Source organism: Salmo trutta, chromosome 31, assembly GCF_901001165.1.
Source record: "Salmo trutta chromosome 31, fSalTru1.1, whole genome shotgun sequence".
Lineage (NCBI taxonomy): Eukaryota > Metazoa > Chordata > Actinopteri > Salmoniformes > Salmonidae > Salmo > Salmo trutta.
Window position 1 is genome coordinate 14,405,684 of NC_042987.1, and position 24,298 is coordinate 14,429,981.

At 42.5% G+C, this 24,298-nt stretch overlaps 1 protein-coding gene across 1 annotated transcript; it reads left to right on the plus strand.

Moving 5' to 3' along the window:
• The first annotated feature begins 758 nt into the window (after positions 1-758).
• On the plus strand, positions 759-23,615 carry pcmtd1 (protein-L-isoaspartate (D-aspartate) O-methyltransferase domain containing 1). Its single transcript, XM_029725370.1, has 7 exons — positions 759-944; positions 17,305-17,631; positions 17,787-17,953; positions 18,189-18,291; positions 18,560-18,731; positions 19,683-19,806; positions 20,536-23,615. Exons 2-7 carry the CDS (start codon positions 17,492-17,494, stop codon positions 20,922-20,924), a joined length of 1,095 nt encoding a protein of 364 aa, XP_029581230.1. The 5' UTR covers positions 759-944; positions 17,305-17,491; the 3' UTR covers positions 20,925-23,615.
• The last annotated feature ends 683 nt before the right edge of the window (positions 23,616-24,298 follow it).

Genomic DNA, 24,298 nt, shown 5'->3' on the forward strand with positions numbered 1-24,298 from the left:
AGTGAGAGTGCAAACCCGCAGTTTAATCAGTTGTCCGGGTGGCTCGTCTCAGAACATCCCACAGGTGAAGAAGCCAGGTCCAGGGCTGGCGTGGTTACACGTGGTCTGGTTTTGAGGCCGGTTGGACATACTGTCAAATTCTCTAATAGTTGGCGGATTATAGTAGAGAAATTAACATTAAATATTCTGGCAACAGCTTTGGTGAAAATTCCTGCAGTCAGCATGCCAATTGTGCGCTCCCTCAAAACTGGAGACATCTGTGGCATTAGGTTGTGTTTAAAAAAAATCCCATTTTAGAGTGGCTTTATATTATCCCCAGCACAAGGTGGACCTGTGTAAGTATCATGCTGTTTAATCACCTTCTTGATATGCCACACCTGTCAGGTGGATGGATTATCTTGGCAAACAAGAAATGTTCACTAACAGGGATGTAAAAAATTTGTGTACAAAATTTGAGAGAAATAAGCTTTCTGGGATATTTAATTTCAGCTCATGAAACCAACTACATGTTGCGTTTATATTTCTGTTCAGTATCATTGAAAAGCCCGGAATGTCCTCTCAAAGGGAGAACAGGACTTCATACAGCGGCTTGTATGTCCTCAGAGATAAAGACCAATAACTAATGTACACTAGAGAGGACAACAATGTATTGCTGGGTCTCAGGGGGATATGTCTTAGATTTTTTACCCTGGTTCAGTTTTCCCTTGAGGTAATCATTAGGCTGTTTCTGTTGCAGCGCAAAACACACGTCTGTCTGCCGACGTCTGCCAACAGCACGTGACATGTGTTTACATCCTCTCAGCTGTGTTCTTTCGGAGTGAAGAACCGACTGGTAGGCAAGTCACCACTTCACAAACTACAGCTCGTTAAACTAACTGACCTTGGTGTTTTCCTTTGAAGTGCATCCACCCCTGGGACTGAGTTTATTCATTTGACTCGGCGCTGTGAGTATTTTCCAATCTAAAGTGCAATGTCGACATTTTGTATGTTGTTAGAAAGTGGCTACTCGCTAATGGTAGCTGGCCAGCTATAGCTCGTTAGCTACCATTGCTTTGTCTGAGTTGGTGACGCACAGACTTTGTTTGGGCCCGCATAATTAGCAATGTGCTAAATCTAATTTCAAGAGACTGTTGACATCTTTTCACAACAATGCCTAGCTGTCAACTCGACTTAACCAACCCTTTCACCATGAATCGCAATGTATTTTTTGCCTATTATTTCGTCAATACATAGCTAGCTATTTTAGTTAACTAAGTTAGTTGATCATGGCCATCATTCGACTGAAAAGCAGCCATCGAGCTAGCTAGCTACAGTTGGCAACGTTCAAGATGTGACATGCTATTTGGTCCACATTATCTAACGTTAACCTGCAATGCTTGTAGATGCTTGTAGCTATGGCCCTAACGTTGTGTGAAATGTGTTTTGTCACACTTTGCATACATAACAACACTAGCTAGTAGTACTAACCTGAAATGTTAGTTAGGGTAACTAAAATGGGTTGTCTGTCTTTCATGCATGATTAAAATAACGCATCACAACAACACGTACAGTAGGTTTAACCGAACGTTGGGTAACGCGTCGTTAGCAGATGCAACTTAGTCTGCGGGCTACATTATGAAGCTAAATTCAATGTTATCAATTTGATAGTTATTAACCATAAAAAAATGATATCCTGCCCATTTCCTGTTATTGTTTTTTCTCCCATCACACACAGTGCAGATAAAGCTAACATGGTACACTCGTAAGATGATTGGCTAGAAAACGTCCACCATGTGTCTGTACTAGAAAGCGGCTGATTGGTTTCAAATGGTTACGTCAGTCGTGGAGGAGAACTAGCCAATGAATACATTGTATCATCAGTAGCTACCTACAGAGGCTAAATTGTAATGTATCTAACAACTCCCCCAGTTTTTTTCCCCCTCTAGATGTAGCTAGGCATATTCGTTTTAGCAAAATCCATAGCTAGTTTGGAGAGCTAAGTGAACAAACTAAACATTAGGCTAGTGGACAGCCTACTGTCAAGTTTTCATATGATTTTTGTATGATTGAAGCCTTAAGTGAGAGGTCCAATGCTTTCATATTTAATCATTTCTGCCCTTCAAATTCATATTTATTATATAAATAGGTGTGTTTAGTTTAATTTTGTCTAGCTTGTTCCAAATGAAGTGGAATATTTGTTGCTCATATAATTTCAAGTTTTCATTGACAAATCACTCTGTAGTACCAGGGGAAATAAAAGTTGATTTAAATTTATACTGTCCCTGAATGACCCCAGAATTAACTGTGAATAATAATTTATTTACTATTTACCCCCATCCACACTTTCAGTAACACTGTACAACCTAGTGGCCTAGCCTATATCTTGGCCCCCTCCAGATAGAGCATGGCACTGTGTATAGATACTTTCACTGAGCATGTTATTGGGTTGTCCCAGGATCGGTTACATGTTTCATCACCCTGCCCAGCCGGTTGTCCCTGTCTCGTTCTTAGGAAGGCGCATTACATGTCACTGCATGCTCTCTCCAGGGGTGGTTCTAGGATTTGAAGACATTTGGGGCTTAGCCCAAAGCCAGTAGGGGGGTCTGGGGGCATTCTCCCCCAGCAAAAAATGAATTTCAACAGCAAAAAAATGAATTTCAACAGCTAAATGCATGAATTTAGGGCACTTGGAGATGAACATTGAGAGATTAGATCTTCCCTCCTCCCAAAGCAGACACTGCCAGTACTCAATTACAGTGAGACTCTGTGAGACTCTGGAACACGCTCTACTCTGGAACACATGCAGTGCATTTGGAAAGTATTCAGACCCCTTGACTTTTTACACATTTTCTTACGTTACAGCCTTATTCTAAAATTGATTAAAAAATGTTTTGTATCTCTCATTAATCTATACACAATACCCCATAATGACAAAGCAAAAATAGGTATTTAGAACAGTGCATGTCAGAGCAAAAACCAAGCCATGATGTCGAAGGATTGTCCATAGAGCTCCGAGACAGGATTGCGTTGAGGCACAGATCTGGGGAAGGGTACCAAAAAAATTCTGCAGCATTGAAGGTCAACCAAGAACACAGTGGCCTCCATCATTCTTAAATGGAAGAAGTTTGGAACCACCAAGACTCTTCCTAGAGCTGGCCAAACAGCAATTGGGGTAGAACGGCCTTGATCAGGGAGGTGACCAAGAACCCGATAACAGAGCTCCAAAGTTCCTCTGGAGATGGGAAAACCTTCCAGAAGGACAACCATCTCTGCAGCACTCCACCAATCTGGTCTTTGTGGTAGGGTGGCCAGGCGGAAGCCACTCCTCAGTAAAAGGCACATGACAGCCTGCTTGAAGTTTGCCAAAAGGCACGTAAAGGACTGGGAGACTACTCAGGATCAAGGGAAAGATTAACAGAGCAAAGTGCAGAGAGATCCTTGATGAAAACCGACTCCAGAGCGCTCAGGACCTAAGCCTGGGGCGAAGGATGACCTTCCAACAGGACAACGACCCTAAGCACACAGCCAAGACAAAGCAGGCGTGGCTTCGTCTAAGTCACTGAATGTCCTTGAGTGGCCCAGCCATAGCCCGGACATGAACCCGATCGAACATCTCTGGAGAGACCTGAAAATAGCTGTGCAACGACGCTCCCCATCCAACCTGACAGAGCTTGAGAGGATCTGTAGAGAAGAATGGTAGAAACTCCCCAAATACAGGTGTGCCAAGCTTGTAGCATCATACCCAAGAAGACTTGAGGCTGTAATCGCTGCCAAAGGTGCTATAAATTTGATAACATTTCTAATCGGGTTCAAGTCATTATGGGGTATTGTGTATAGATTGATGAGGGGAAAAAACAATTTAATACATTTTACAATAAGGCATTAACGTAACAAAATGTGGAAAAATTCAAGGGATCTGAATACTTTCCGAATGCGCTGGTCATCTACAGTGTATTGCCCAAACCCTTCAACTTCAAACAGACTCTGTTCTGTCCAATGAGTCTCTCTCTGTGCAGTAATTAGAATCCATGGAGCAGCTTTAGGTGATACACCCTCCTCTGCTTTTCTCCATCCCATTCTCTGTGTCTGTTGCTGTCTCTTGTCTGCCCTCCTCTGTTGCTGTCTCTTATAATGTCTGTTTTTATAGTTCACGCTGTTTTCTACTTGAGTCATCTCTCTCCCTCCTGCTGCTGCATGCAGCTAACCACACCAAGCCCGGCCCCCTGTCACTCAAGGAGAGAGCAGTTGCTCAACCATGGAGTATTGAGTACTTTCTTGCCTTTAACCCTGCATGGTCAGATGGATGCAACAACTTTGGTGACCTGCATCTTTTCACAAGCGTTCTATACACTATTAGTATGTGTATCTTACAGTCTGCAAACTATCTGCTAGTTTATTTTCTTAGCAACCATGCTATTTTGTTTGTTTTTTCGTGTTGTTCCTAACGTGTTTTGTACATAATGTTTCTGCAACCGTCTCTTATGACCGAAAATAGCTTCTGGACATCAGAACTGCGATTACTCATCCCAGGTTAGACAAATAGTTTTTCTTCAATGAGTCGGACGGGAGGGATATACTACAGACACCCGACTGGGGCCAAATCCTCGCTGGAGAAGGAAACTGAGGTTTTGAGGAAAAAGATCAGGGTGCCTTGAGAGGATCAAGTGACGAGTGGTTATTTTGCCTTCCGTCCTGCTAGCTAACGTTCAATCGCTGGAAGATAAATGGGACGAACTGAAAGCACTTATAACCTACCAACGGGACATTAAAAACTGTAATGTCTTATGTTTAACCGAGTCGTGGCTGAATGACAACATTAAGATCATATAGCTGGCGGGTTATACACTCTATTGGCAGGATAGAACAGCAGCCTCTGGTAAGACACGGGGCAGGGGCTTATGCATATATGTAAACAACAGCTGGTGCACGATATCTATAAGGAAGACTCGAGGTTTTGCTCGCCTGAGGTAGAGTATCTCATGATAAGCTGGAGACCACACTATCTACCTAGAGAGTTTTCATCTGTATTTTTTTGTAGCTGTCTACATACCACCTCAGATCGATGCTGGAACTAAAACCGCACTCAATGAGCGATTGCTAGCACAGACTGGAATATGTTCTGCGATTCTTCCGATGGCATTGAGGAGTACACCAAATCAGTCCCTGGCTTTATCAATAAGTGCATCGAGGACGTCGTCCCCACAGTGACTGTGCGTACATACCCCAACCAGAAGCCATGGATTACAGGCAACATTCGCACTGAGCTAAAGGGTAGAGCTGCCGCTTTCAAGGAGCGGGACTCTAACCCAGAAGCTTATGAGAAATCCCACTATGCCCTCCGAAGAACCATCGAACAGGCAAAGCGTCAACACAGGACTAAGATCGAATCATACTACACCGGATCCGACGCTCGTCGGATGTGGCAGGGCTTGCAAACTATTATTGACTACAAAGGGAAGCACAGCTGAGAGCTGCCAGGGACACGAGCCTACCAGACGAGCGAAATAACTTCTATGCTCGCTTCGAGGTAAGCAACACTGAAACATGCATGAGTGTATCAGCTGTTCCGGATGACTGTGTGATCACGCTCTCCGCAGCTGATGTGAGTAAGACCTTTTTAAAGAGGTCAACATTTACAAGGCCGCAGGGCCAGACAGATTACCAGGATGTGTACTGCGAGCATGCGCTGACCAACTGGCAAGTGTCTTCACTGACATTTTCAACCTCTCCCTGTCTGATTCTGTAATACCAACATGTTTCAAGCAGACCACCATAGTCCCTGTGCCCAAGAACACTAAGGTTACCTGCCTAAATGACTACCGGCCTGTAGCACTCACGTCTGTAGCCATGAAGTGCTTTGAAAGGCTGGTCATGGCTCACAACAACACCATTATCCCAGAAACCCTAGACCCACTCCAATTTGCATACCGCACCAACAGATCCACAGATGATGCAATCTCTATTGCACTCCACACTGCCCTTTCACATCTGTACAAAAGGAACACCTACGTGAGAATGCTGTTTATTGATTACAGCTCAGTGTTCAACACCATAGTGCCCTCGAAGCTCATCACTAAGCTAAGGACCTTGAGACTAAACACCTCCCTCTGCAACTGGATCCTGGAATTCCTGACAGGCCACCCCCAGGTGGTAAGGGTAGGTAACAACACATCCGCCACGCTGATCCTAAATATAGGAGCCCCTCAGGGGTGCGTGCTCAGTCCCCTCCTGTACTCCCTGTTCACTCATGACTGCACGGCCAGGCACGACTCCAACACCATCATTAAGTTTGCTGATGACACAACAGTGGTAGGCCTGATCACCGACAACGATGAGACAGCCTATAGGGAAGAGGTCAGATACCTGACTGTGTGGTGCAAGGACAACAACATCTCCCTCAACGTGATCAAGACAAAGGAGATGATTGTGGACTACAGGAAAAAGAGGACCAAGCACTCCCCCATTCTCATCGATGGGGCTGTAGTGGAGCAGGTTGAGAGCTTCAAGTTCCTTGGCGTCCAAATCACCAACAAACTAACATGGTCCAAGCACACCGAGACAATCGTGAAGAGGGCACGACAAAATCTATTCCCCCTCAGGAGACTGAAAATATTTGGCATGGGTCCTCAGATCCTCAAAAGGTTCTACAGCTGTCGAAGAGCATCCTGACGGGTTGCATCACTGCCTGGTATGGCAACTGCTCGGCCTCCGATCGCAAGGCACTACAGAATGTAGTGAGTACAGCCTAGTACATCACTTGGGCCAAGCTTCCTGCCATCCAGGACCTCTATACCAGGCGGTGTCAGAGGAAGGCCCTAAAAATTGTCAAAGACTCCAGCCACCCTAGTCATAGACTGTTCTCTCTGCTACCGAATGGCAAGCGGTACCGGCATGCCAAGTCTAGGTCCAAGAGGCTTCTAAACAGCTTCAACCCCCAAGCCATAAGACTCCTGAACAGCTAATCAAATGGCAACCCGGACTATTTGCATTGCCCCCACCCCCCCACCCTCTTCTATGCTGCTGCTACTCTATGTTATTATCTATGCATAGTCACTTTAATAACTACTTACATGTACATATTACCTCAACACCGGTGCCCCCGCACATTGACTCTGTACCGGTACCACCTGTATATAGCCCCGCTATTGTTATTTATTGCTGCTCTTTAATTATTTGTTATTCTTATCTTTTTGTTTTGTTGGTATTTGCTTAACTGTGTTGTTGGTTAAGGGCTTGTAAGCATTTCACATATTTTATTTGGCGCATGTGACAATTCAAATTTGATTTAAAATAATTTGTGTTAGCCGCTAATCGCTAGTTGGCTAACTTGCTAAATGTACTAAGAGTCAGAGCAAACGTAGCTAGCTAGCTAATTCTGCCTGGTACCAGTGCTAGTGTAGGCCTAGATACGCATGTTTGAGCAACGGTATCTTATCAGAGAGGAATAGTTGAAGTATGAACATGTTGGCTAGCTAGCTACATAAAGTAATATGTAATGTAGCATCTATTTAGTGTCACCTGGAAACACTGACCAACACTTCGGTTCCTACCCTGTTAAATGTTCCTCCCTGGTTTATTCCTTCGTTGTCATGTCAAAACAACGTTTTCAAGGTGCTGCCCGCTATATTCCAACTCTAGAATTAGAGTAATCATTATATTTCCATGATTCCAACAGTTCACTAATTAACTAAGGCTATATTTTTTTGGGCCCATATCGTGCTGCGTGGCACAGTGTTACAATTATAATAAAAGTGCATAAATTGATGAATGCAGATTTTTGTTTTTTATGTATGTATATATTTTTTGGGGGGTGGGGGGGTTAGATTTAACAGTATAAGTGGAGAAAGCCTAATTGAAATCGCATATACTTTGTGTTGCTACCCTAGGGTCATGAACTACTCATAAAGCATATTTAGAACTTTTATTATCCCAAAACACAAAATAAAACATCAAATATCGTGATATGATATTTTGTTCATATATCGCCCAGCCCTACTGTGTTCTCAAACTGTAAAAAGGCAAGTGTCCGCATGACAGCGCAACACAACTCCAAACATGACCGACAAGACATAGCCCCTAGGCCTCTCAAACTCAACTCTGGGCCCCAATCTAGTTCCGCTGCATATTTTCATTGTTCTCCTCTAATCAGTGACTGATTTAGAGCTGAGACACCAGGTGTGTTTAATTAATGATCAGGTAGAACAGAAAACCAGCAGGCTCTGGACCTCATAGTGTTGAAGTTGAATACCCCTGCCCTAGGCTATATGAAAATAAAGAGACATGAGCACATTTTTTCCCTGTAGAATGAAATAAGTTATAAGACCACTATGATTAGCTGGTAAAACTGACTAAATTAATGTGAGATTTTTAGATTACGTAACATTTTGAGGACACAGTGACAATCAGCAGTTGAAACGATAACAAAGCGTACTCCCTGACCCTGTTTTGGTAAAAGCTGAGGGATGGGCTGGAGAAATGTTACCTCTTTCAAATTATAGACAGCTATGGATGCAAGGACTGACCAACCATAATATAAAAATGATAGTTTTAAGCATGTTTTTAAATGCTATATAGTGTTTGTTTACATTTACTTTGTTTACAAACATTGTGGTAAAACAAGCTTATATTTTAGGTTCTGATGGGGTGCAACAGTTGAACTAAGCTCATGAGGGGTTCTATTCTTCAAGAATCAATGGGTACATATCATTAATTTACAAGTTCAAAAATGGACGTAGCAACTGCTGATTGCCCTTCTAAGGGACGATGCATTTTCAATGTTTTGTTCACCTACAATCTAACCACAAAGTTGGCCATCTTTCCCCCTCTTTCTGGCTAACCTCCCCCTTCCCTTCAAAGTTTATTTGTCATATATACATGGAGTATATAGTGCAGTGAAATGCTTACTTGCAGGTTAACCTCTCGACAATGCAAAAACAATAGAACATGTAAGTAGCTAAGTGAATAAAGAGTAATACAAATAAACGCTCAAGTAGTTACATAGCCTATATAAAAAAATATCAGACATGAGCCAAGCATGTTTACCTGTAGAATGGAATAAGTTATGATTCATTTAATTTAGTCAGTTCTACCACCTCAACATAGCTAATTTTAAACTGGGTTAAATATTGTGTGTGTGTGTGTGTGTGTGGTAAAGTTCAGCTTCACTCCACATGGGGGCACAGTGGCACTGTCGGAAGATACTTCTGGTCATGTAGTGCATGTGGACACCTGCTCATAGAACATCTCATTCCAAAATCATGGGCATTAATATGGAGTTGGTCCCCCTTTGCTGCTATAACAGCCTGCACTCTTCTGGGAAGGCTTTCCACTAGATGTTGGCATGTTGCTTGGGGGACTTGCTTCCATTCAGCCACAAGAGCATTAGTGAGGTCGGGCACTGATATTGGGTGATTAGGTCTGGCTAGCCGTTTGGCATTCCAATTCATCCCAAAGGTATTCGATGGGGTTGAGGTCAGGGCTCTGTGCAGGCCAGTCAAGTTCTTCCACACCGATCTCACCAAACCATTTCTGTATGGACCTTGCTTTGCTCTCATGGGCATTGTCATGCTGAAACAGGAAAGGGCCTTATCCAAGCTGTTGTCACAAAGTTGGAAGCATAAAATCGTCTAGAATGTAATTGTATGCTGTAGCGTTAAGATTTTCCTTCACTGGAACTAAGGGGCCTAGCCCGAACCATTAAAAACAGCCCCAGACCATTATTCCTTCTCCACCAAACTTTACAGTTGGCACTATGCAATGGGGCAGGTAGCGTTCTCCTGGCATCTGCCAAACCCAGATTTGTCTGTCGGACTACCAGCATGTGAAGCGTTATTCATCACTCCAGAGAATGCGTTTCCACTGCTCCAGAGTACAATGGTACAATGGCTTTACACCTCTCTAGCTGACGCTTTGTATTGCACATGGTGATCTTACATGCTGACCACACCGCTTGTGTCGTGTGTGTTGCAAAAACAATTTACACATACATGTTATTCAATCATTGCACCCACACTGCTCGCACGTGTCAACAAGCGCCTGAGTAGCCAGGCGCTAAAATAGATCTTGGTTCTGCAAGGCCCGCTTCTACCTTCTCCTCATTGGTTTTTAGGAGCATATACCCACGTAGGTGATTGAAAGATGAACTGAGGTCCACACTCCAGTCGGTTGTGGTAATGTACCTTTTAAAGTTGTTGCCAACCGCCATATAAAGTCCAAAGAAGAAGAATAAGCCTGAAGGAGGTGAGATTACTAGAAAACAAAAGTTTACCCTTCTATCTGTGGATTAATTGTCGGAGTAGAGGACCTTGTGCATTTCAGGTGAAATAACAACCCAATGTTTATATCTACATGAACCTTTACATATATAGATATAAGGCTGAATCAAAAAACATCTGGGGCTGAAGCCCAGGCCTAATGACGCCACTGGCTCTCTTGACTTCACTATAAGCCCAGTAGATCAACTCAGGCACAAATTCTGTTTAACTTCTTTGGGCTAGGGGGCAGTATTTTGACGTCCGGATGAAAAACGTGCCCAAAGTAAATTGCCTGCTACTCAGGCCCAGATGCTAGGATATGCATATAATTGGTAGATTTGGATAGAAAACACTCTAAAGTTTCTAAAACTGTTAAAATGATGTCTGTGAGTATAACAGAACTTATTTGGCAGGCGAAACCCCGAGGACAAATCATCCAGGAATTTTTGTTGTTGTTGAGGTGACAGTGTTCCTATCGCTTCCACTGGATGTCAACAGTCTTTAGAAATTGGTTGATGTTTTTCTTTAGAGAAATTAAGAAGTACGGCAGTTCAGAACAAGGGTCCAGCCGAGTGCTCTCTAATGTTTTGATGCGCGCTCCAGGCCACACGCTTCACGTTGTTTTTATCCAGTATTGAACACCGTTTATCCCGTCTTAAATTTTATTGATTATTTACGTTAAAAATACCTAAAGTTGTATTAGGAAAGTTGTTTCAAATGTTTGGACAGCGTTTACAGGTAACTTATTAGATATTTTGTAGTCATGCTGGGCGAGTTGGAGCCAGTGTTTTTCTAAATCAAACGCGCCAAATAAATGGAATAACGACGGAATTAATCGAACAAAAGGACCATTTGTGATGTTTATGGGACATATGGGAGTGCCAATAGAAGAAGTTCTTCAAAGGTAAGGCATGAATTAAATCGTTATTTCTGACTTTTGTGTTGCGCCTGGCGGGTTGAAATGTGATTTTCATGTGTTGGTATGCTGGGCACTGTCCTAAAATAATCGCATGGTTTGCTTTCACCGTAAAGCCTTTTTGAAATCTGACACGGTGGCTAGATTAACGAGAAGTTAAGCTTTAGTTTGGTGTGTTGCACTTGTGAATGTATGAAAGTTAAATATTTGTAATAATTTTTGGGGAATTTGGCGCACTGCCATTTCACCGGATGTTGTCAAATCGATCCCGTTAACGGGAGTTGAGCCCAAAGAAGTTAACCATGTCAAATGATCATGATTTGTCATTAAATCTGGGTCACGTTATGTAGGCAAATGTTAGAGTTTTGCCTATAGACATTTATTTTAATAGAGCTGACTATTAACTTATTCTACCTGTTACAGTCCACAACTTTGTGCCTTGCTGAATTTTTACGTAGTGCCACAGCCAGTCCACAAGGTGGCGCAGCACCACTCTTAATCTTTGTGGTGCACCCTGCATGGCTATGCATTTCAGGGAGGGTTTAAAGAGCAAGGATAAAAAGCTGCTTCTGTAACACCGTACGGTACTGTCACACGTTGGTGAGAATTAAGCAATTATTTATTTTGCCAGTGTGTGAACGAACAGCCAATGGAAAATTACCTCTCCACAAGGCCTAGCCTGCTAGCTGCTACTTCTACAATGTCACCTCTGAATGTAATCTTTATTGGCTGACTCGGGATATGTCAGGTGGAGATGCTGAGAAAGCAGATAGAGAATTCAAGACATGTCTGCTTCCTCTGCTGCATCTCTCCTAAATGGGCATTATAACTTCAGTTATTAGTTGCTACCTGTCCTGCAGTGATTTTCATGCTTCATCATAAAATACTATACTTATGTTTTACGTTATTATGAATGAATATCTCATTGTGGTTAACGTGCATGAACTCATGAGGATTTTGGATACATTTTGCCCCTACCGTTTAGATTAATGTGCTTACGAGGTAGTTCACTAGATATCAAGGACTGAGCACCAAAGGGGCGTAATTGACGATATCTGAATTGTAGTAGAGTTCGGAAAACTTATTTAAGTGTCACTCCACAATAATTGACAATACAAAATACAGTTAACACACACATTGTGGACCACTTAAGTAGAGTTTTGAAACACACAAAAAAATCTGTCAAACATGGTCCAGTATTTCCTTTGGCATCATCTATAATACACACATCTATGCACATGTATGCATAAACAAAGTACAGTAGATGAAAAGATATTTAGGCACTTTAAAAATAAAGGGTATTGTTACCTGATGAAATGCCACACTTTATTTTAATCTAGACTGTTAAAATTATTGTTTTGGCTGGACAGCTGATGAAAAAATATATTCCCTAATGTCATTGTATAACCCACAGTAAAGCAAGGCATGGGCTTCTAATTCATTTTATTTAACTAGGCAAGTCAGTTAAGAACAAATTCTTATTTACAATGACGGCCTACCGAAAGGCCTCCTGTGGGGACAGGGGTTCGGATTAAAATACATTTTAATAAAAATATACGACAAAACACATCACGACACTACATAAAGAGAGACCTAAGACGACAACACATGGCAGCAGCACAACATGGTAGCAACACAAAACAGGGTACAAACATTATTGGGCACAGACCACCGCACAAGAAGGTAGAGACAACAATACATCACGCAAAGCAGCCACAACTGTCAGTAAGAGTGTTCCATGATTTAAGTCTTTGAATGAAGAGATTGAGATTAAACTTTCCAGTTTGAGTGTTTTGTTGCAGCTCGTTCCAGTCGCTAGCAGCAGCGAACTGAAAAGACAAGCGACCCAGGGATGTGCGTGCTTTGGAGACCTTAAACATTATGTGACTGGCAGAATGGGTGTTGTATGTGGAAGATGAGGGCTGCAGTAGATATCTCAGATAGGGGGGAGTGAGGCCTAAGAGGGTTTTATAAATAAGCATCAACCAGTGGGTCTTGCGACGGGAATACAGAGATGACCAGTTTACAGAGGAGTATAGAGTGCAGTGATGTGTCGTATAAGGAGCATTGGTGGCAAATCTGATGGCCGAATGGTAAAGAACATCTAGCTGCTTGAGAGCACCCTTACCTGCCGATCTATAAATTACGTCTCCGAAATCTGGCATGGGTTGGATGGTCATCTGAATAAGGGTTAGTTTGGCAGCTGGGGTGAAAGAGGAGCGATTTCCAATTAGAGAAAACCAAGACTAGATTTAACTTTAGCCTGCGGCTTTGATATGTGCTGAGAGAAGGACAGTGTACCATCTAGCCATACTCCCAAGTACTTGTATGAGGTGACTACCTCAAGCTCTAAACCCTCAGAGGTAGTAACGACAACTCTGGGGAGAGGGGCGTTCTTCTTACCAAACCACATGACCTTTGTTTTGGAGGTGTTCAGAACAAGGTTAAGGGTAGAGAAAGCTTGTTGGACACCCTAAGAAAGCTTTATTGTAGAGCATTTAACACAAAATCCGGGGAGGGCCAGCTGAGTATAAGACTGTATAATATGCATATAAATGGATGAGAGAGCTTCCTACTGCCTGTGCTATGTTGTTGATGTAAATTGAGAAGAGCGTGGGGCGTAGGATCGAGCCTTGGGGTACACCCTTGGTGACAGGCAGTGGATGAGACAGCAGATGTTCTGACTATACACTGTACTCTTTGAGAGAGGTAGTTAGCAAACCAGGCCAAAGACCCCTCAGACACCAATACTCCTTAGCCGGCCCACAAGAATGGAATGGGCTACCGTATCAAAAGCTTTGGCCAAGTCAATAAAAATAGCAGCATAACATTGCTTAGAATCAAGGGCAATGGTGACATCATTGAGGACCTTTAAGGTTGCAGTGACACATCCATAACCTGAGCGGAGACCACATTGCACACCAGAGAGAAAACCAGTCAGTTTATTATTGACAAGTTTTTCCAACACTTTTGATTAAAAAGGGCAAAATAGAAATGGGCCTTAAACAGTAAGGATCAGCTTGATCTCCCCCTTTTTAAATAAAGGACGAACCATGGCTGCCTTTCAAGCAATGTGAACCTCCCCAAAGAGGAGAGACAGGCTTGGCGATTTTATAGGGGCAGCAGCCTTAAAGAAGAAAGGCTCTAAACCATTTTTTGGGGGGGTTTTTCGATCAAGTTTAAGGAGCTCCTTTAGCACCTCGGACTCAGTGACTGCCTACAGGGAGAAACTTTGTAGCGTGGCAGGGGAAAACGAGGGAGAAGCATTAGGGCTAGTCACATTAGAAGCGGTGGGAGATGAGGAAATGTTGGATGGGCAAGTGGGCATGGCTGAGTCAAATAGGAATCCTGACTTAATGAGGTGGTGATTCAAAATCTCAGCCATGTGCTTCTTGTCAGTAACAACCACATCATCAACATTAAGAGACATGGGCAGCTGTGAGGAGGAGGGTTTATTATCCAGGTCTAACATTTTCCAGAACTTCTTGGGGTTAGACCCACAGAGAGAGAACTGCTCCTTAAAGTAACTAACTTTGGCCTTCTGGATAGCCTGAGTGCACTTATTTCTCATTTACCTGAACAAGAGCTAGTCAGCCTGTGTATGCTTATGCCGAGCCTTTCGCCAAATGCAATTCTTGAGGTGGAGTAACTGCAATATCACAGTCGAACCAGGGGCTTAACCTGTTTTTTAATTCTCATTTTCTTTGTGGGGGCATGTTTGTTAACAATATCACTGAAAATATCAAAAAAGTTCCAAGCGTCTTCGACAGAGGGGATCAAGCTGATTCTATTTTTTTAGCAAGCGTCTATGACAAATCAGGACAGGTTGTTTCACTGAGCAGCCATTACGAACATAGGCTGTAAAACAGTGATCACTAAGCTCATTACAGAAAACACCAGACTGATACCTATCAGGATTATTTGTGAGGATAACATCGAGGAGAGTAGCCTTTTCTGGGTGTTTGGAGTCATACATTGTGGGATTGGTAATAATCTGAGAAAGATTTAGAGTCCCATTGCTTTAGGACTTGGTCAGGTGGTTTAAGCATGTCCCAGTTTAGGTCACCTAGCAGGATAAATTCAGACTAAGTGTAAGGGGCCAGGAGAGAGGCCGGTGCTGATGGATGACAATAACACCCAGAAACAGTCAACGAAGAGCTATTTGAAAGTTTAATGCTTAAAACCAGAAAATCATATTTTTGGGGGACAGACTTGGTGGAGACAATCGAGCACTGAAGGTGATCCTTGGTAATGATTGCCACTCCACCACCTTTGGAAGATCTGTCTTGCCGAAAAAGGTTCTAACCAGAAAGGTTAACATCAGTATTCAAAACACTCTTTCTTAACCACGTCTCAGTAATGACCAACTAATCTGGATTGGAGCTGTGAACCCACACTTTCAATTGATCCATTTTAGATAATAAGCTTCTCGTGTTAACGTGCAAAAAAACCCAGGCTTTTACGAGAGCAGAAATCAGTGAAACCGATATCGGAGCACAAGTCAGAATTGGGGCTAGCAGCAGTAGATGGGCCAGGGTGTACATACACATTTCCAGATATCAACAGTAATACAATCGAGGCACGGCAGAGGATAGGGAGAACTCTGCTGTGTTGATTTATGACATTTGAATGTGCATTAGATGGCAACAAGATCATATTATTATACAGCAATTTCATCCCGTAACATGAATACAAAGCCGGTGAGAGGTGGTTAGAATAGGATGGGAGGCCAAAAGTCAGTGTAACCAATCGAGAGTCAGAATCCCGAGTGTGGGAACAAACAGTCTGTCCCACGGTTGGGTAAACAAGAACGTTCATAGTCAACAAAGCATGCAGGAGTCATGAGGCAAAATGCACAAAAAAAATGATAACGACTTGGGGTTAGCCATTGTAAGTTCAGAGTCACTCGCCCCAACAGTGCCTGTGTGCTGGAGGCGAGCGAAAGCTTGGGCGAGAGGGGGGAGTGTGGTGGAGGTACCTGTACCAGTCAGGGGGAGACAGGCCAGGACAGATGGTGAACAGAGAGGGGGGAGTGTGGTGGGGGTACCTGTACCAGACAGGGGGAGACAACCAGGGCAGATGGTGAACAGAGAGGGGGGAGTGTGGTGGGGGTACCTGTACCAGACAGGGGGAGACAACCAGGGCAGATGGTGAACAGAGAGGGGGGAGTGTGGTGGGGGTACCTGTACCAGACAGGGGGAGACAACCAGGGCAGATGGTGAACAGAGAGGGGGGAGTGTGGTGGGGGTACCTGTACCAGACAGGGGGAGACAACCAGGGCAGACAGTGAACAGATCGCCAGGTGGAATCCAAGCAGCAGTGCAGCAGGCAACGGGAGTAGGTGTCACACCCACTTGGGAGAAGCTTTTATTTCAGTAGATGGTCTCTGAACAGCAGGAGGGGGCTTCAAGGCCTCCGGATTTGGGTGGGGTAGCCTGCCATTTGTTGGGCTCAAAGGCTTCGACAATTGAAGTTGTATTTGGTCTGTCTGGTCTATCTCAGTTCTAGGTTGGATGGTGTATTAATCCTTCCAGGTAATTTTGTCCAAAATTAGGTTGTAGGTTTAGAGTTTTGACCTGGAGTGAAGGTTATGCGGTGAAGGGTAGCATCTTGTATATGTCCCTGCCTATAAATCCAAGTTTATCTATCTTTTTGTAAAAAACATGTTGAAAAATGTGAGCGCTCACATGCAGCTCTCTCTCTCTCTCTCTCTCTCTCTCTCTCTCTCTCTCTCTCTCTCTCTCTCTCTCTCTCTCTCTCTCTCTCTCTCTCCACTTCTAAAGTTAAAATGGATGCATTGTCACAAAAAGTACAGACACATTTATCTAGAGCAATGTTGGTGTATCGACCAGTCTCAATAGCGAAAGGGACCACCACATCAACATTTAGCAAAAGAGCTTTGATATTGCTTGGATACATCTCTATGTACATATGGTTCTGTCCCAAAAGTGCATTTCAAAAGGAAGTAAGTGTGCGGATTGTTTCTTCCGGGTATTGACCAGTTGAATAGGATGCATATGCATTTCTCTCCGTAGTCTCCATCTGTAACTACATGGATCATTCCTTCTGGGTCTATGCACAGACTGACATCCCCTGCTATACTTCTAATCTTACATCTCTCAACATTGTCTCCCTCTCTCTCTCTCAATTCCCTAGAGTTAGCCTGTCTTGATACGACAATGGTGTGAAGTGGCCCCAAGGGAAGAAGAAGAAGAACACAACCACTCAATCCCTCAGGTGTCCTCTTCATCTTTCCATGCCACATTAAGACAACAACACAGCGCTCCACTTGTGGAAAGAAGAATTTTGCTCCCGCTTTTTGTTCTACTGTTTCTTTCTCGCCATGGGGGGTGCGGTGAGTGCCGGGGAGGACAACGATGATCTGATTGACAACCTGAAGGAGGCGCAGTACATCCGTACGGACCACGTGGAGCAGGCCTTCAGGGCCATCGACCGCGGGGACTACTACCTGGTTGGCTACAGGTACTACAGTATCCATAATGCTCTGCACAGCATATTCAGTTTTGTCTTGGGGGAGAATCCTAACTTGCATTGATGTAGATTGAAGACTAAGTGGAAGTTACGATTTGCCCCTTAGTAAAGATGTTCCTGAAGCTAACACTTTATCAATACTGCAGGGACAATGCCTACAAGGACCTGGCTTGGAAGCATGGCAACATTCACCTGTCTGCCCCCTGTATCTACTCTGAGGTGATGGAGGCGCTGAAGCTGCAGCAGGGACTGTCCTTCCTTAACCTGGGCAGCGGGACTGGGTACCTCAGCACCATGGTGGGACTCATCATAGGTAATGATGCTGTTGTTTTTTTTTTTCAATTGAACCTATGCTTTCAGGGAAATCTTGATTTTGATAATTATATAGTGATGATATACATTGATGCTCTAGCCCTAATGAGTTAACCAATGCTTAAATAACACACATGAACAGCATATGAAGTCAAACACACTCGCATCTTCTTTCATAAATGATGTGTAATCACTGATAATGAACTTTTTAATATATATATATATTTTTTTTGCAGGTCCATTTGGAGTGAACCATGGAGTTGAGCTCCACAGGGATGTGGTGGATTACGCCAAGGAGAAACTCGATGACTTCATCAAGAATAGTGACAGCTTTGATAAGTGAGTTGGATGCTTAATCAAAGTGTTACAAATGTTATGTAGGGTGTAATGGTGCAGTGAAACTAGTTAAATAACTAGCTGCAGTTCAGTTAGTATTTATGTGCCTGCCAATTCCCAGATGTGGAAATTGCCGCCTTAAGATTGTGTCTTGCAAATGGAATACATTTGAATGTGTTCAAATCTGTTTGTTTATTTTTACATTTCTTCTCAGACTGATAGAAAAAACGAATTGGCTTACTTGTATTACTTTTTGTTTCGTTTTTGTCAGGTTTGAGTTCTGTGAACCAGTCTTCATGGTGGGCAACTGTCTGGAGATCTCGTCAGACAGTCACCAATACGACCGTATCTACTGTGGTGCGGGGGTGCAGAAGGATCATGAAAATTACATGAAAATCCTGCTCAAAGTGGGGGGTATTCTAGTGATGCCTATAGAAGATCAGGTAAGCGGTAGAGAACGCCTCTGAATATTGCAGAAAACGTAAACATCATCATTATTCACGATGATGCCGTCCCCGTCGGGAATCATAGAGGCTGCGTCCGAAATGGCAACTTATTCACTATAGTGTACTATTTTTGACCAGAGCCCTGTTCAAAAGAAGTGCACTATTTGGGACTAGAGTGCCATTTCGGACGCAGATAAAGTGAAATAGCCATGTCCTGCAATGACCAATGATGTTATGATTCCCAGCCATTGTTATTGTGCATCAGAAGCCCCTGAACGGGGACTTACACCATAAGTCTTCTCTATATTGTCCTCCAAGAAATTGGTAAATAGCAACACCACTTGAAACAGAATGACATTGTGTGGCACTCAAGCAGGGAAGGGAACCCAAAACATGTGTTTAAGGCCTTGCAGAAGGCCACACAGTCCTTCATCCTGTGAAATGGAAAGTCTAGCTGCTTATGTTGTTTTTCCGAAAACGGTTGAAACTCCTACGTTGCCAGGTTGGTTTGGTGGCGCAATAAGGAGATACAAGCTTTTGATGAGGAGAAATTGAGGCCAAAGGGCTGTGGCAGCTTAAAGAAGCTTAGGTCCACCACAGTTCCTCTGGATCAACGCCTCTACATCACGGCCAAAACCAGCTTTTTGTCAAGTAGATATTTGATTTGAAAGCACCAATGTCCCTTTCTGGTGTGGAACAAAAAATGCATATAATACATGTGATGTTGTCCCTCTGTTGTCATGGTTATTGACTGTGTTGTTATCATGGCTGGTATAAGTTCTCCATTAGCTAGTGGAATGGTGGTGTTGTTGTTGATGTTGGTATGTGTCTAGTGGATTTGGTGGTGTTAACATGGTTGGTGAATGTTCTCCGTTGTCTCAATGGACTGATGCTGTTGTTATCGTGGTCGCTATACAGTAACTGGCACTCTTTTGTCTCTTGTTGCAGCTGACCCAGATCACCAGGACTGGCCAGTGTTCCTGGGAGAGTAAGAATATCCTGGCTGTGTCGTTCGCTCCTCTGGTCCAGCAGAACAGAGCTGAGGGAAGCAAGCCTGATGCAGTAGAACTGCGTGAGTCCTCTACTCTATCCCCCGTTCTCTACTCTATCCCCCTTTCTCTACTCTAACCCCTGGGTCTTATTCACTAGGCACCAAAAGGAAGAGAACTGAAACAGGGACAGTGTACCTGAATTCGTCCCCCCCAAAAATACTTGTTTTCATTTTCCCTTTGCCACATTTGTCTACGGTGTGCATTAGTGAATATGAACCTGTTATTTTCTTTTCTGTTCTCTGTAAAAAGCCACATTAGAACAATTCCCCCTTTTTGTTTAGTTTTTCTATCTATCTTTTCAAGTGTAAAGTAAGCCACACATTTTAAGTCAAATGATTTATTTAAAGTTAAAAGATAGACGTTTCAAAAAATATATAAATAAATAAATAATAATACCTTTGCTTTGACTCTAGAGGCCTTGCTGCCCTGCAGGGTGGATACATAATACTAAATACTTCAAACACTAATGGATTTTTACATATTTTTCTATAAATGAAGATGAAGTTTGTATATTGATGTGTATTATTGATGTTGATGTTAGTTTTTTTTGTATTTATTGTTGTGAATGCAAGGCTCTTTTGAGAACGAGACTTTGGTCTCACCATGATTCCCTGTCGAAATAAAGGTTAAATTAGTATTGTCCCCAAATGACCTGACAATATATGGAGCTGTTGTGTGCTGAATCTTAATGGAGAATTTTATTTGGCTAATGTGATTTGACCTGCCATCATTGTCCCTCTCCTCCTCAGCCCCGGTGACAGTCAGGAGCCTTCAGGACCTGTCTCGCATTTACATCCGCCGCACCCTCCGAGATCTGACCAACCAGGAGAGCCCTGACAACGGCCTGGTGCAGAGGGCGCCCCAGAAACGCAAGCGCAGGCGTTGCCGGCGGCGACGTATTAACACATACGTCTTTGTGGGCAACCAGCTGATCCCCCAAGCCGTGGAGAGCGAGGAGGACGAACGGATCGAGGAGGAGCAGCACAAGGAGGAGAAGGAGGCGCAGGAGAAGGAGGAGGAGAGAGACATTGGCAGCATTGAGATACTGAAGGCAGTAAATGTACTGCGAGATAAAATCATGACTTTACCTCTGCCTGAATCGCTGAAGGCCTATCTGTTACACTATCGAGAGAAATAACTGATGGCTCAACCTACTGGCATCCGTTCTAATGGATGCAATGCCTGCTCAGATGCTTTTCCTCACTTTCCTGTCGTCTTTTTTCAGTGCAGAAAGATGTAGCATTATTTTGAATTTCTCTTAAAGGTGAACCTGGAATGGAGACTGAGAGACTTCCTGGTTGTCTTGGATACTATGATCTGTTTTTTTATGTTGTCCATTGTTTTGGATTTATATATCAAAGCTTTATTTAAAAGCCTACTGAATGGAAAATCATTTCAAAGATTATATTTTGAGGATGTAGATTTTATCACATGTTAATATTCCAGCAAATTGTCACTAAATGAAATTGTATAAAATAAAAAATGCTAACTATATTTGTTAAGAATATGATAATGAAAAGATCCATAATTTTACTGCAACTTTTTCTAGAAGCTTTGAAGAACTTATTACGGAATAAAGATGTACAATTGCTGAATGGAAGAACCAGAGACATGCATGTGCACCTCATATTATTTGAATCAAAGACTATTATGGAACATTTTATGAAACATTTTTCTCATGAATCTTCGAAGGGGCAATTCTTTCATTGTTCTTTCCTCACACTGTTATGTTTGAGTAGAGTGATTTTTAATGCTGCGTGACGATGAGAGATCAGTGGGACTCGGACTAGATTGCTTTGTAATTTCACCTAGAGGGCATTCGTAAATCTATCAGAAGTGTTACTTTTAGAATGATTATATCCTCATATTTTATCTCACTTTGCTCTTAAGTAACATACATTAGGCTTTTATATGAATAGGCATTTTAATTTGGTGATACATTTTTATGGCCTTGAGTGATTTGTCCGGAAGACTTCTTTTCCCATCTTTTTTGCTGACTTGCAGAAGGGTTTATAATCGTCATGCCAGCGGTTAGGTTACTGGGGACTCTAATTAATGAACATATTTCTAATGGTGAATGAAAATGGCCTTCTCATAAATGTCTTGATCCGAGAATCTATTTTTCCCCCGGCACAGCATCTCTAGTTCTTTATCATGAGGACTTAACACTTACAGTACCTCAGAACAAACAAGAAAACCCTCTATGAACTCACAGGGGTATATGAGTCATATAATAATAATACTATAGTTTAGTGATAAGTGGTATGGATTCTCTTGAAGGTCATGTTTGTCATCTTTGGTCTACAAGACATCCACTCATGATCATTTGGAGGTGATGTCCTACATGATCATAAATATACTAGTTATTTCTATATGAAAAGAGGTGGTGTGGCACAAAAACTCACAATACGTTGTATTGTACTGTGTTTTCTATTTGCAGCAGCGCAAAATCACAATGATGGGAGATTTTTGGAATCCTTTCTCTGTACTGTTGGTGTATTCAACATAACAAGCACCTTATTCTGTTGTCCTAAATCATGAAAAGAGACTTGTTATCCTTGGGTTGATGTATGTTTTTACTGTGGACTGGAGCAAATGACAAGACACATGGTATTTGAGTCAGGTAGCGCTACGTGTATCAATTATCATTTTATTGTGAGACTCCCAGTTTAAGAGATGGCTTTTAAAATGCCATTACACCCCATCACATCCACTCCTTGTCAAGTGATTCTTGTTTTATGGCAAAGTAAAAGGGGACATTCTGACCACAGTGACGTCTAAGAAGGATGGGGTGCTTCTACAGTACATTCCAGAAATGCTTGAGAAAGAATAGCATGCTCAATACCCATTGGTAGATGTCACGTTTGTATTCATATTTGACAGTTGCGTCACATACTTGGAAATGCCTGATTGGTCTTGCTTTGAAAGCATTTTTATATTTCAATAGCTGAAATGATAGTTGTTGATATGTTATTGAGGTTAAATTTTGTATGAACATGACAACAGTGCAGTAGCTGGTTATGATACGTTTGGTTCTAAAATCATTTGGATTAGGTTGGATTTGTTTGTTGTTGTAGCGCCCTCTTGCTGTCACAAGGCACTGCGAAGTCTTGTACGTAGATCCAAACTCCGCTTGTGTTAGTTCTGTGGCTAAACAGGCATGTGCACAAAGCCTTCCATCTTGTTCTGGTGTAGTGTGTACTATTTGGGTTTAACATGGGGTTAGTTGATTTGTATATATTGGTTATTGTATTTTGTGAAGATCCTGTAGACCTTTTTCCATCATGACCTGAGCAGTCTTCGTATTGCCAGGAAAACATTTGAATTGTAAGCAATAATACATAAATGACTTTAGCTACAAAAAAGAAGCAGCAGAACTGTATGGCTCTAATTGGCAAAAACAACACATTTTTATAGTCATCATTTTGAATAGTCGAATCTCTGAAAAATGCAGAGATGCTAAATTATGTACACATGAAACTGTTGAAATCATTATTTACAATTGGTGAAATGGCAAAGTTATGGTGGACATAATTCAGGAGTCATATTACCCCATGTACCAGAGGTGATGCATTATCATATGTACAGTAATACTTGATAGGATTGTTTGGTTCCCCAAATGGTCCCCACAGTAAAGACCCAATTCCAAGCGTATGTTATGGTCTTGCCTTCAATTAATTTGTAGAAAGGCAGAACTATTGTTCTGTTTTTCTTCTTATCAGGCTCTTGTTGATATTTCAAAGTGTGATGGCAGTTCATTGTTGAAATGGTGTCAGTTGTTCCCTCTGTACATGTTTCGGCATACACAAAATAAAGGTCACAGACTTCATATTTTGCCTCTGTTTAAATCATTAATGCCTTCCCACTGTCATAGAGTCCCACAGCTAGTTACTGTAGCGCCATGCTTTTCTCACCCAAGTATTTCAGTTTCAATTCTTCCTCTTTGCCAAGGACTCAGTGAGTCGTGGTTTAATCTTTGTCTAATTTCTGTCTGCAGAAGTAGCATAGCAACAGCCTTAACCCAGCACCAGCCCAGCACTGACTGTAACCCCAAAAATAGTAAATTGTGGTCATAAAATACATTATTCACAAGTGTGTGGCTTTTCATCTTTGGCTTTACTGTCAAACAATGTGTCTATTAGCTCAAGTTAGGATCAAAATGTTATTCACAAGTCGACCACATGTTATAAAAAAATGTATTAATAAAAAATAAATAGCCCTTCAATCTCTTGTTTTGAAGTGTTCCAAGCCAAAGGGTATGTGAAAGAGATAAGTTACGACGCCGAACTGCAGTCAGGTCAAGACCCTGGTGAACACGACGAGGATGTGGAGGTCCTGGGCTGGCGTGGTTACATGTGGTCAGCGGTTGTGAGGCCGGTTGGACGTACTGCCAAATTCTCTAAAACAACATTGGAGGCAGCTTATGGTAGAGAAATTAACATTAGATTTTCTTGCAACAGCTCTGGTGGACATTCCTGCAGTCAGCATGCCAATTGCACGCTCCCTCAAAAC

Excerpts from the sequence above, each read along its gene's own strand:
- pcmtd1 (XM_029725370.1), top strand. The coding sequence starts at position 17,492 with ATGGGGGGTGCGGTGAGTGCCGGGGAGGACAACGATGATCTGATTGAC. Across the intron at positions 17,954-18,188 it reads CATGGTGGGACTCATCATAG|GTCCATTTGGAGTGAACCAT; the intron begins GTAATGATGCTG and ends TTTTTTTTGCAG. Across the intron at positions 18,732-19,682 it reads TGATGCCTATAGAAGATCAG|CTGACCCAGATCACCAGGAC; the intron begins GTAAGCGGTAGA and ends CTCTTGTTGCAG.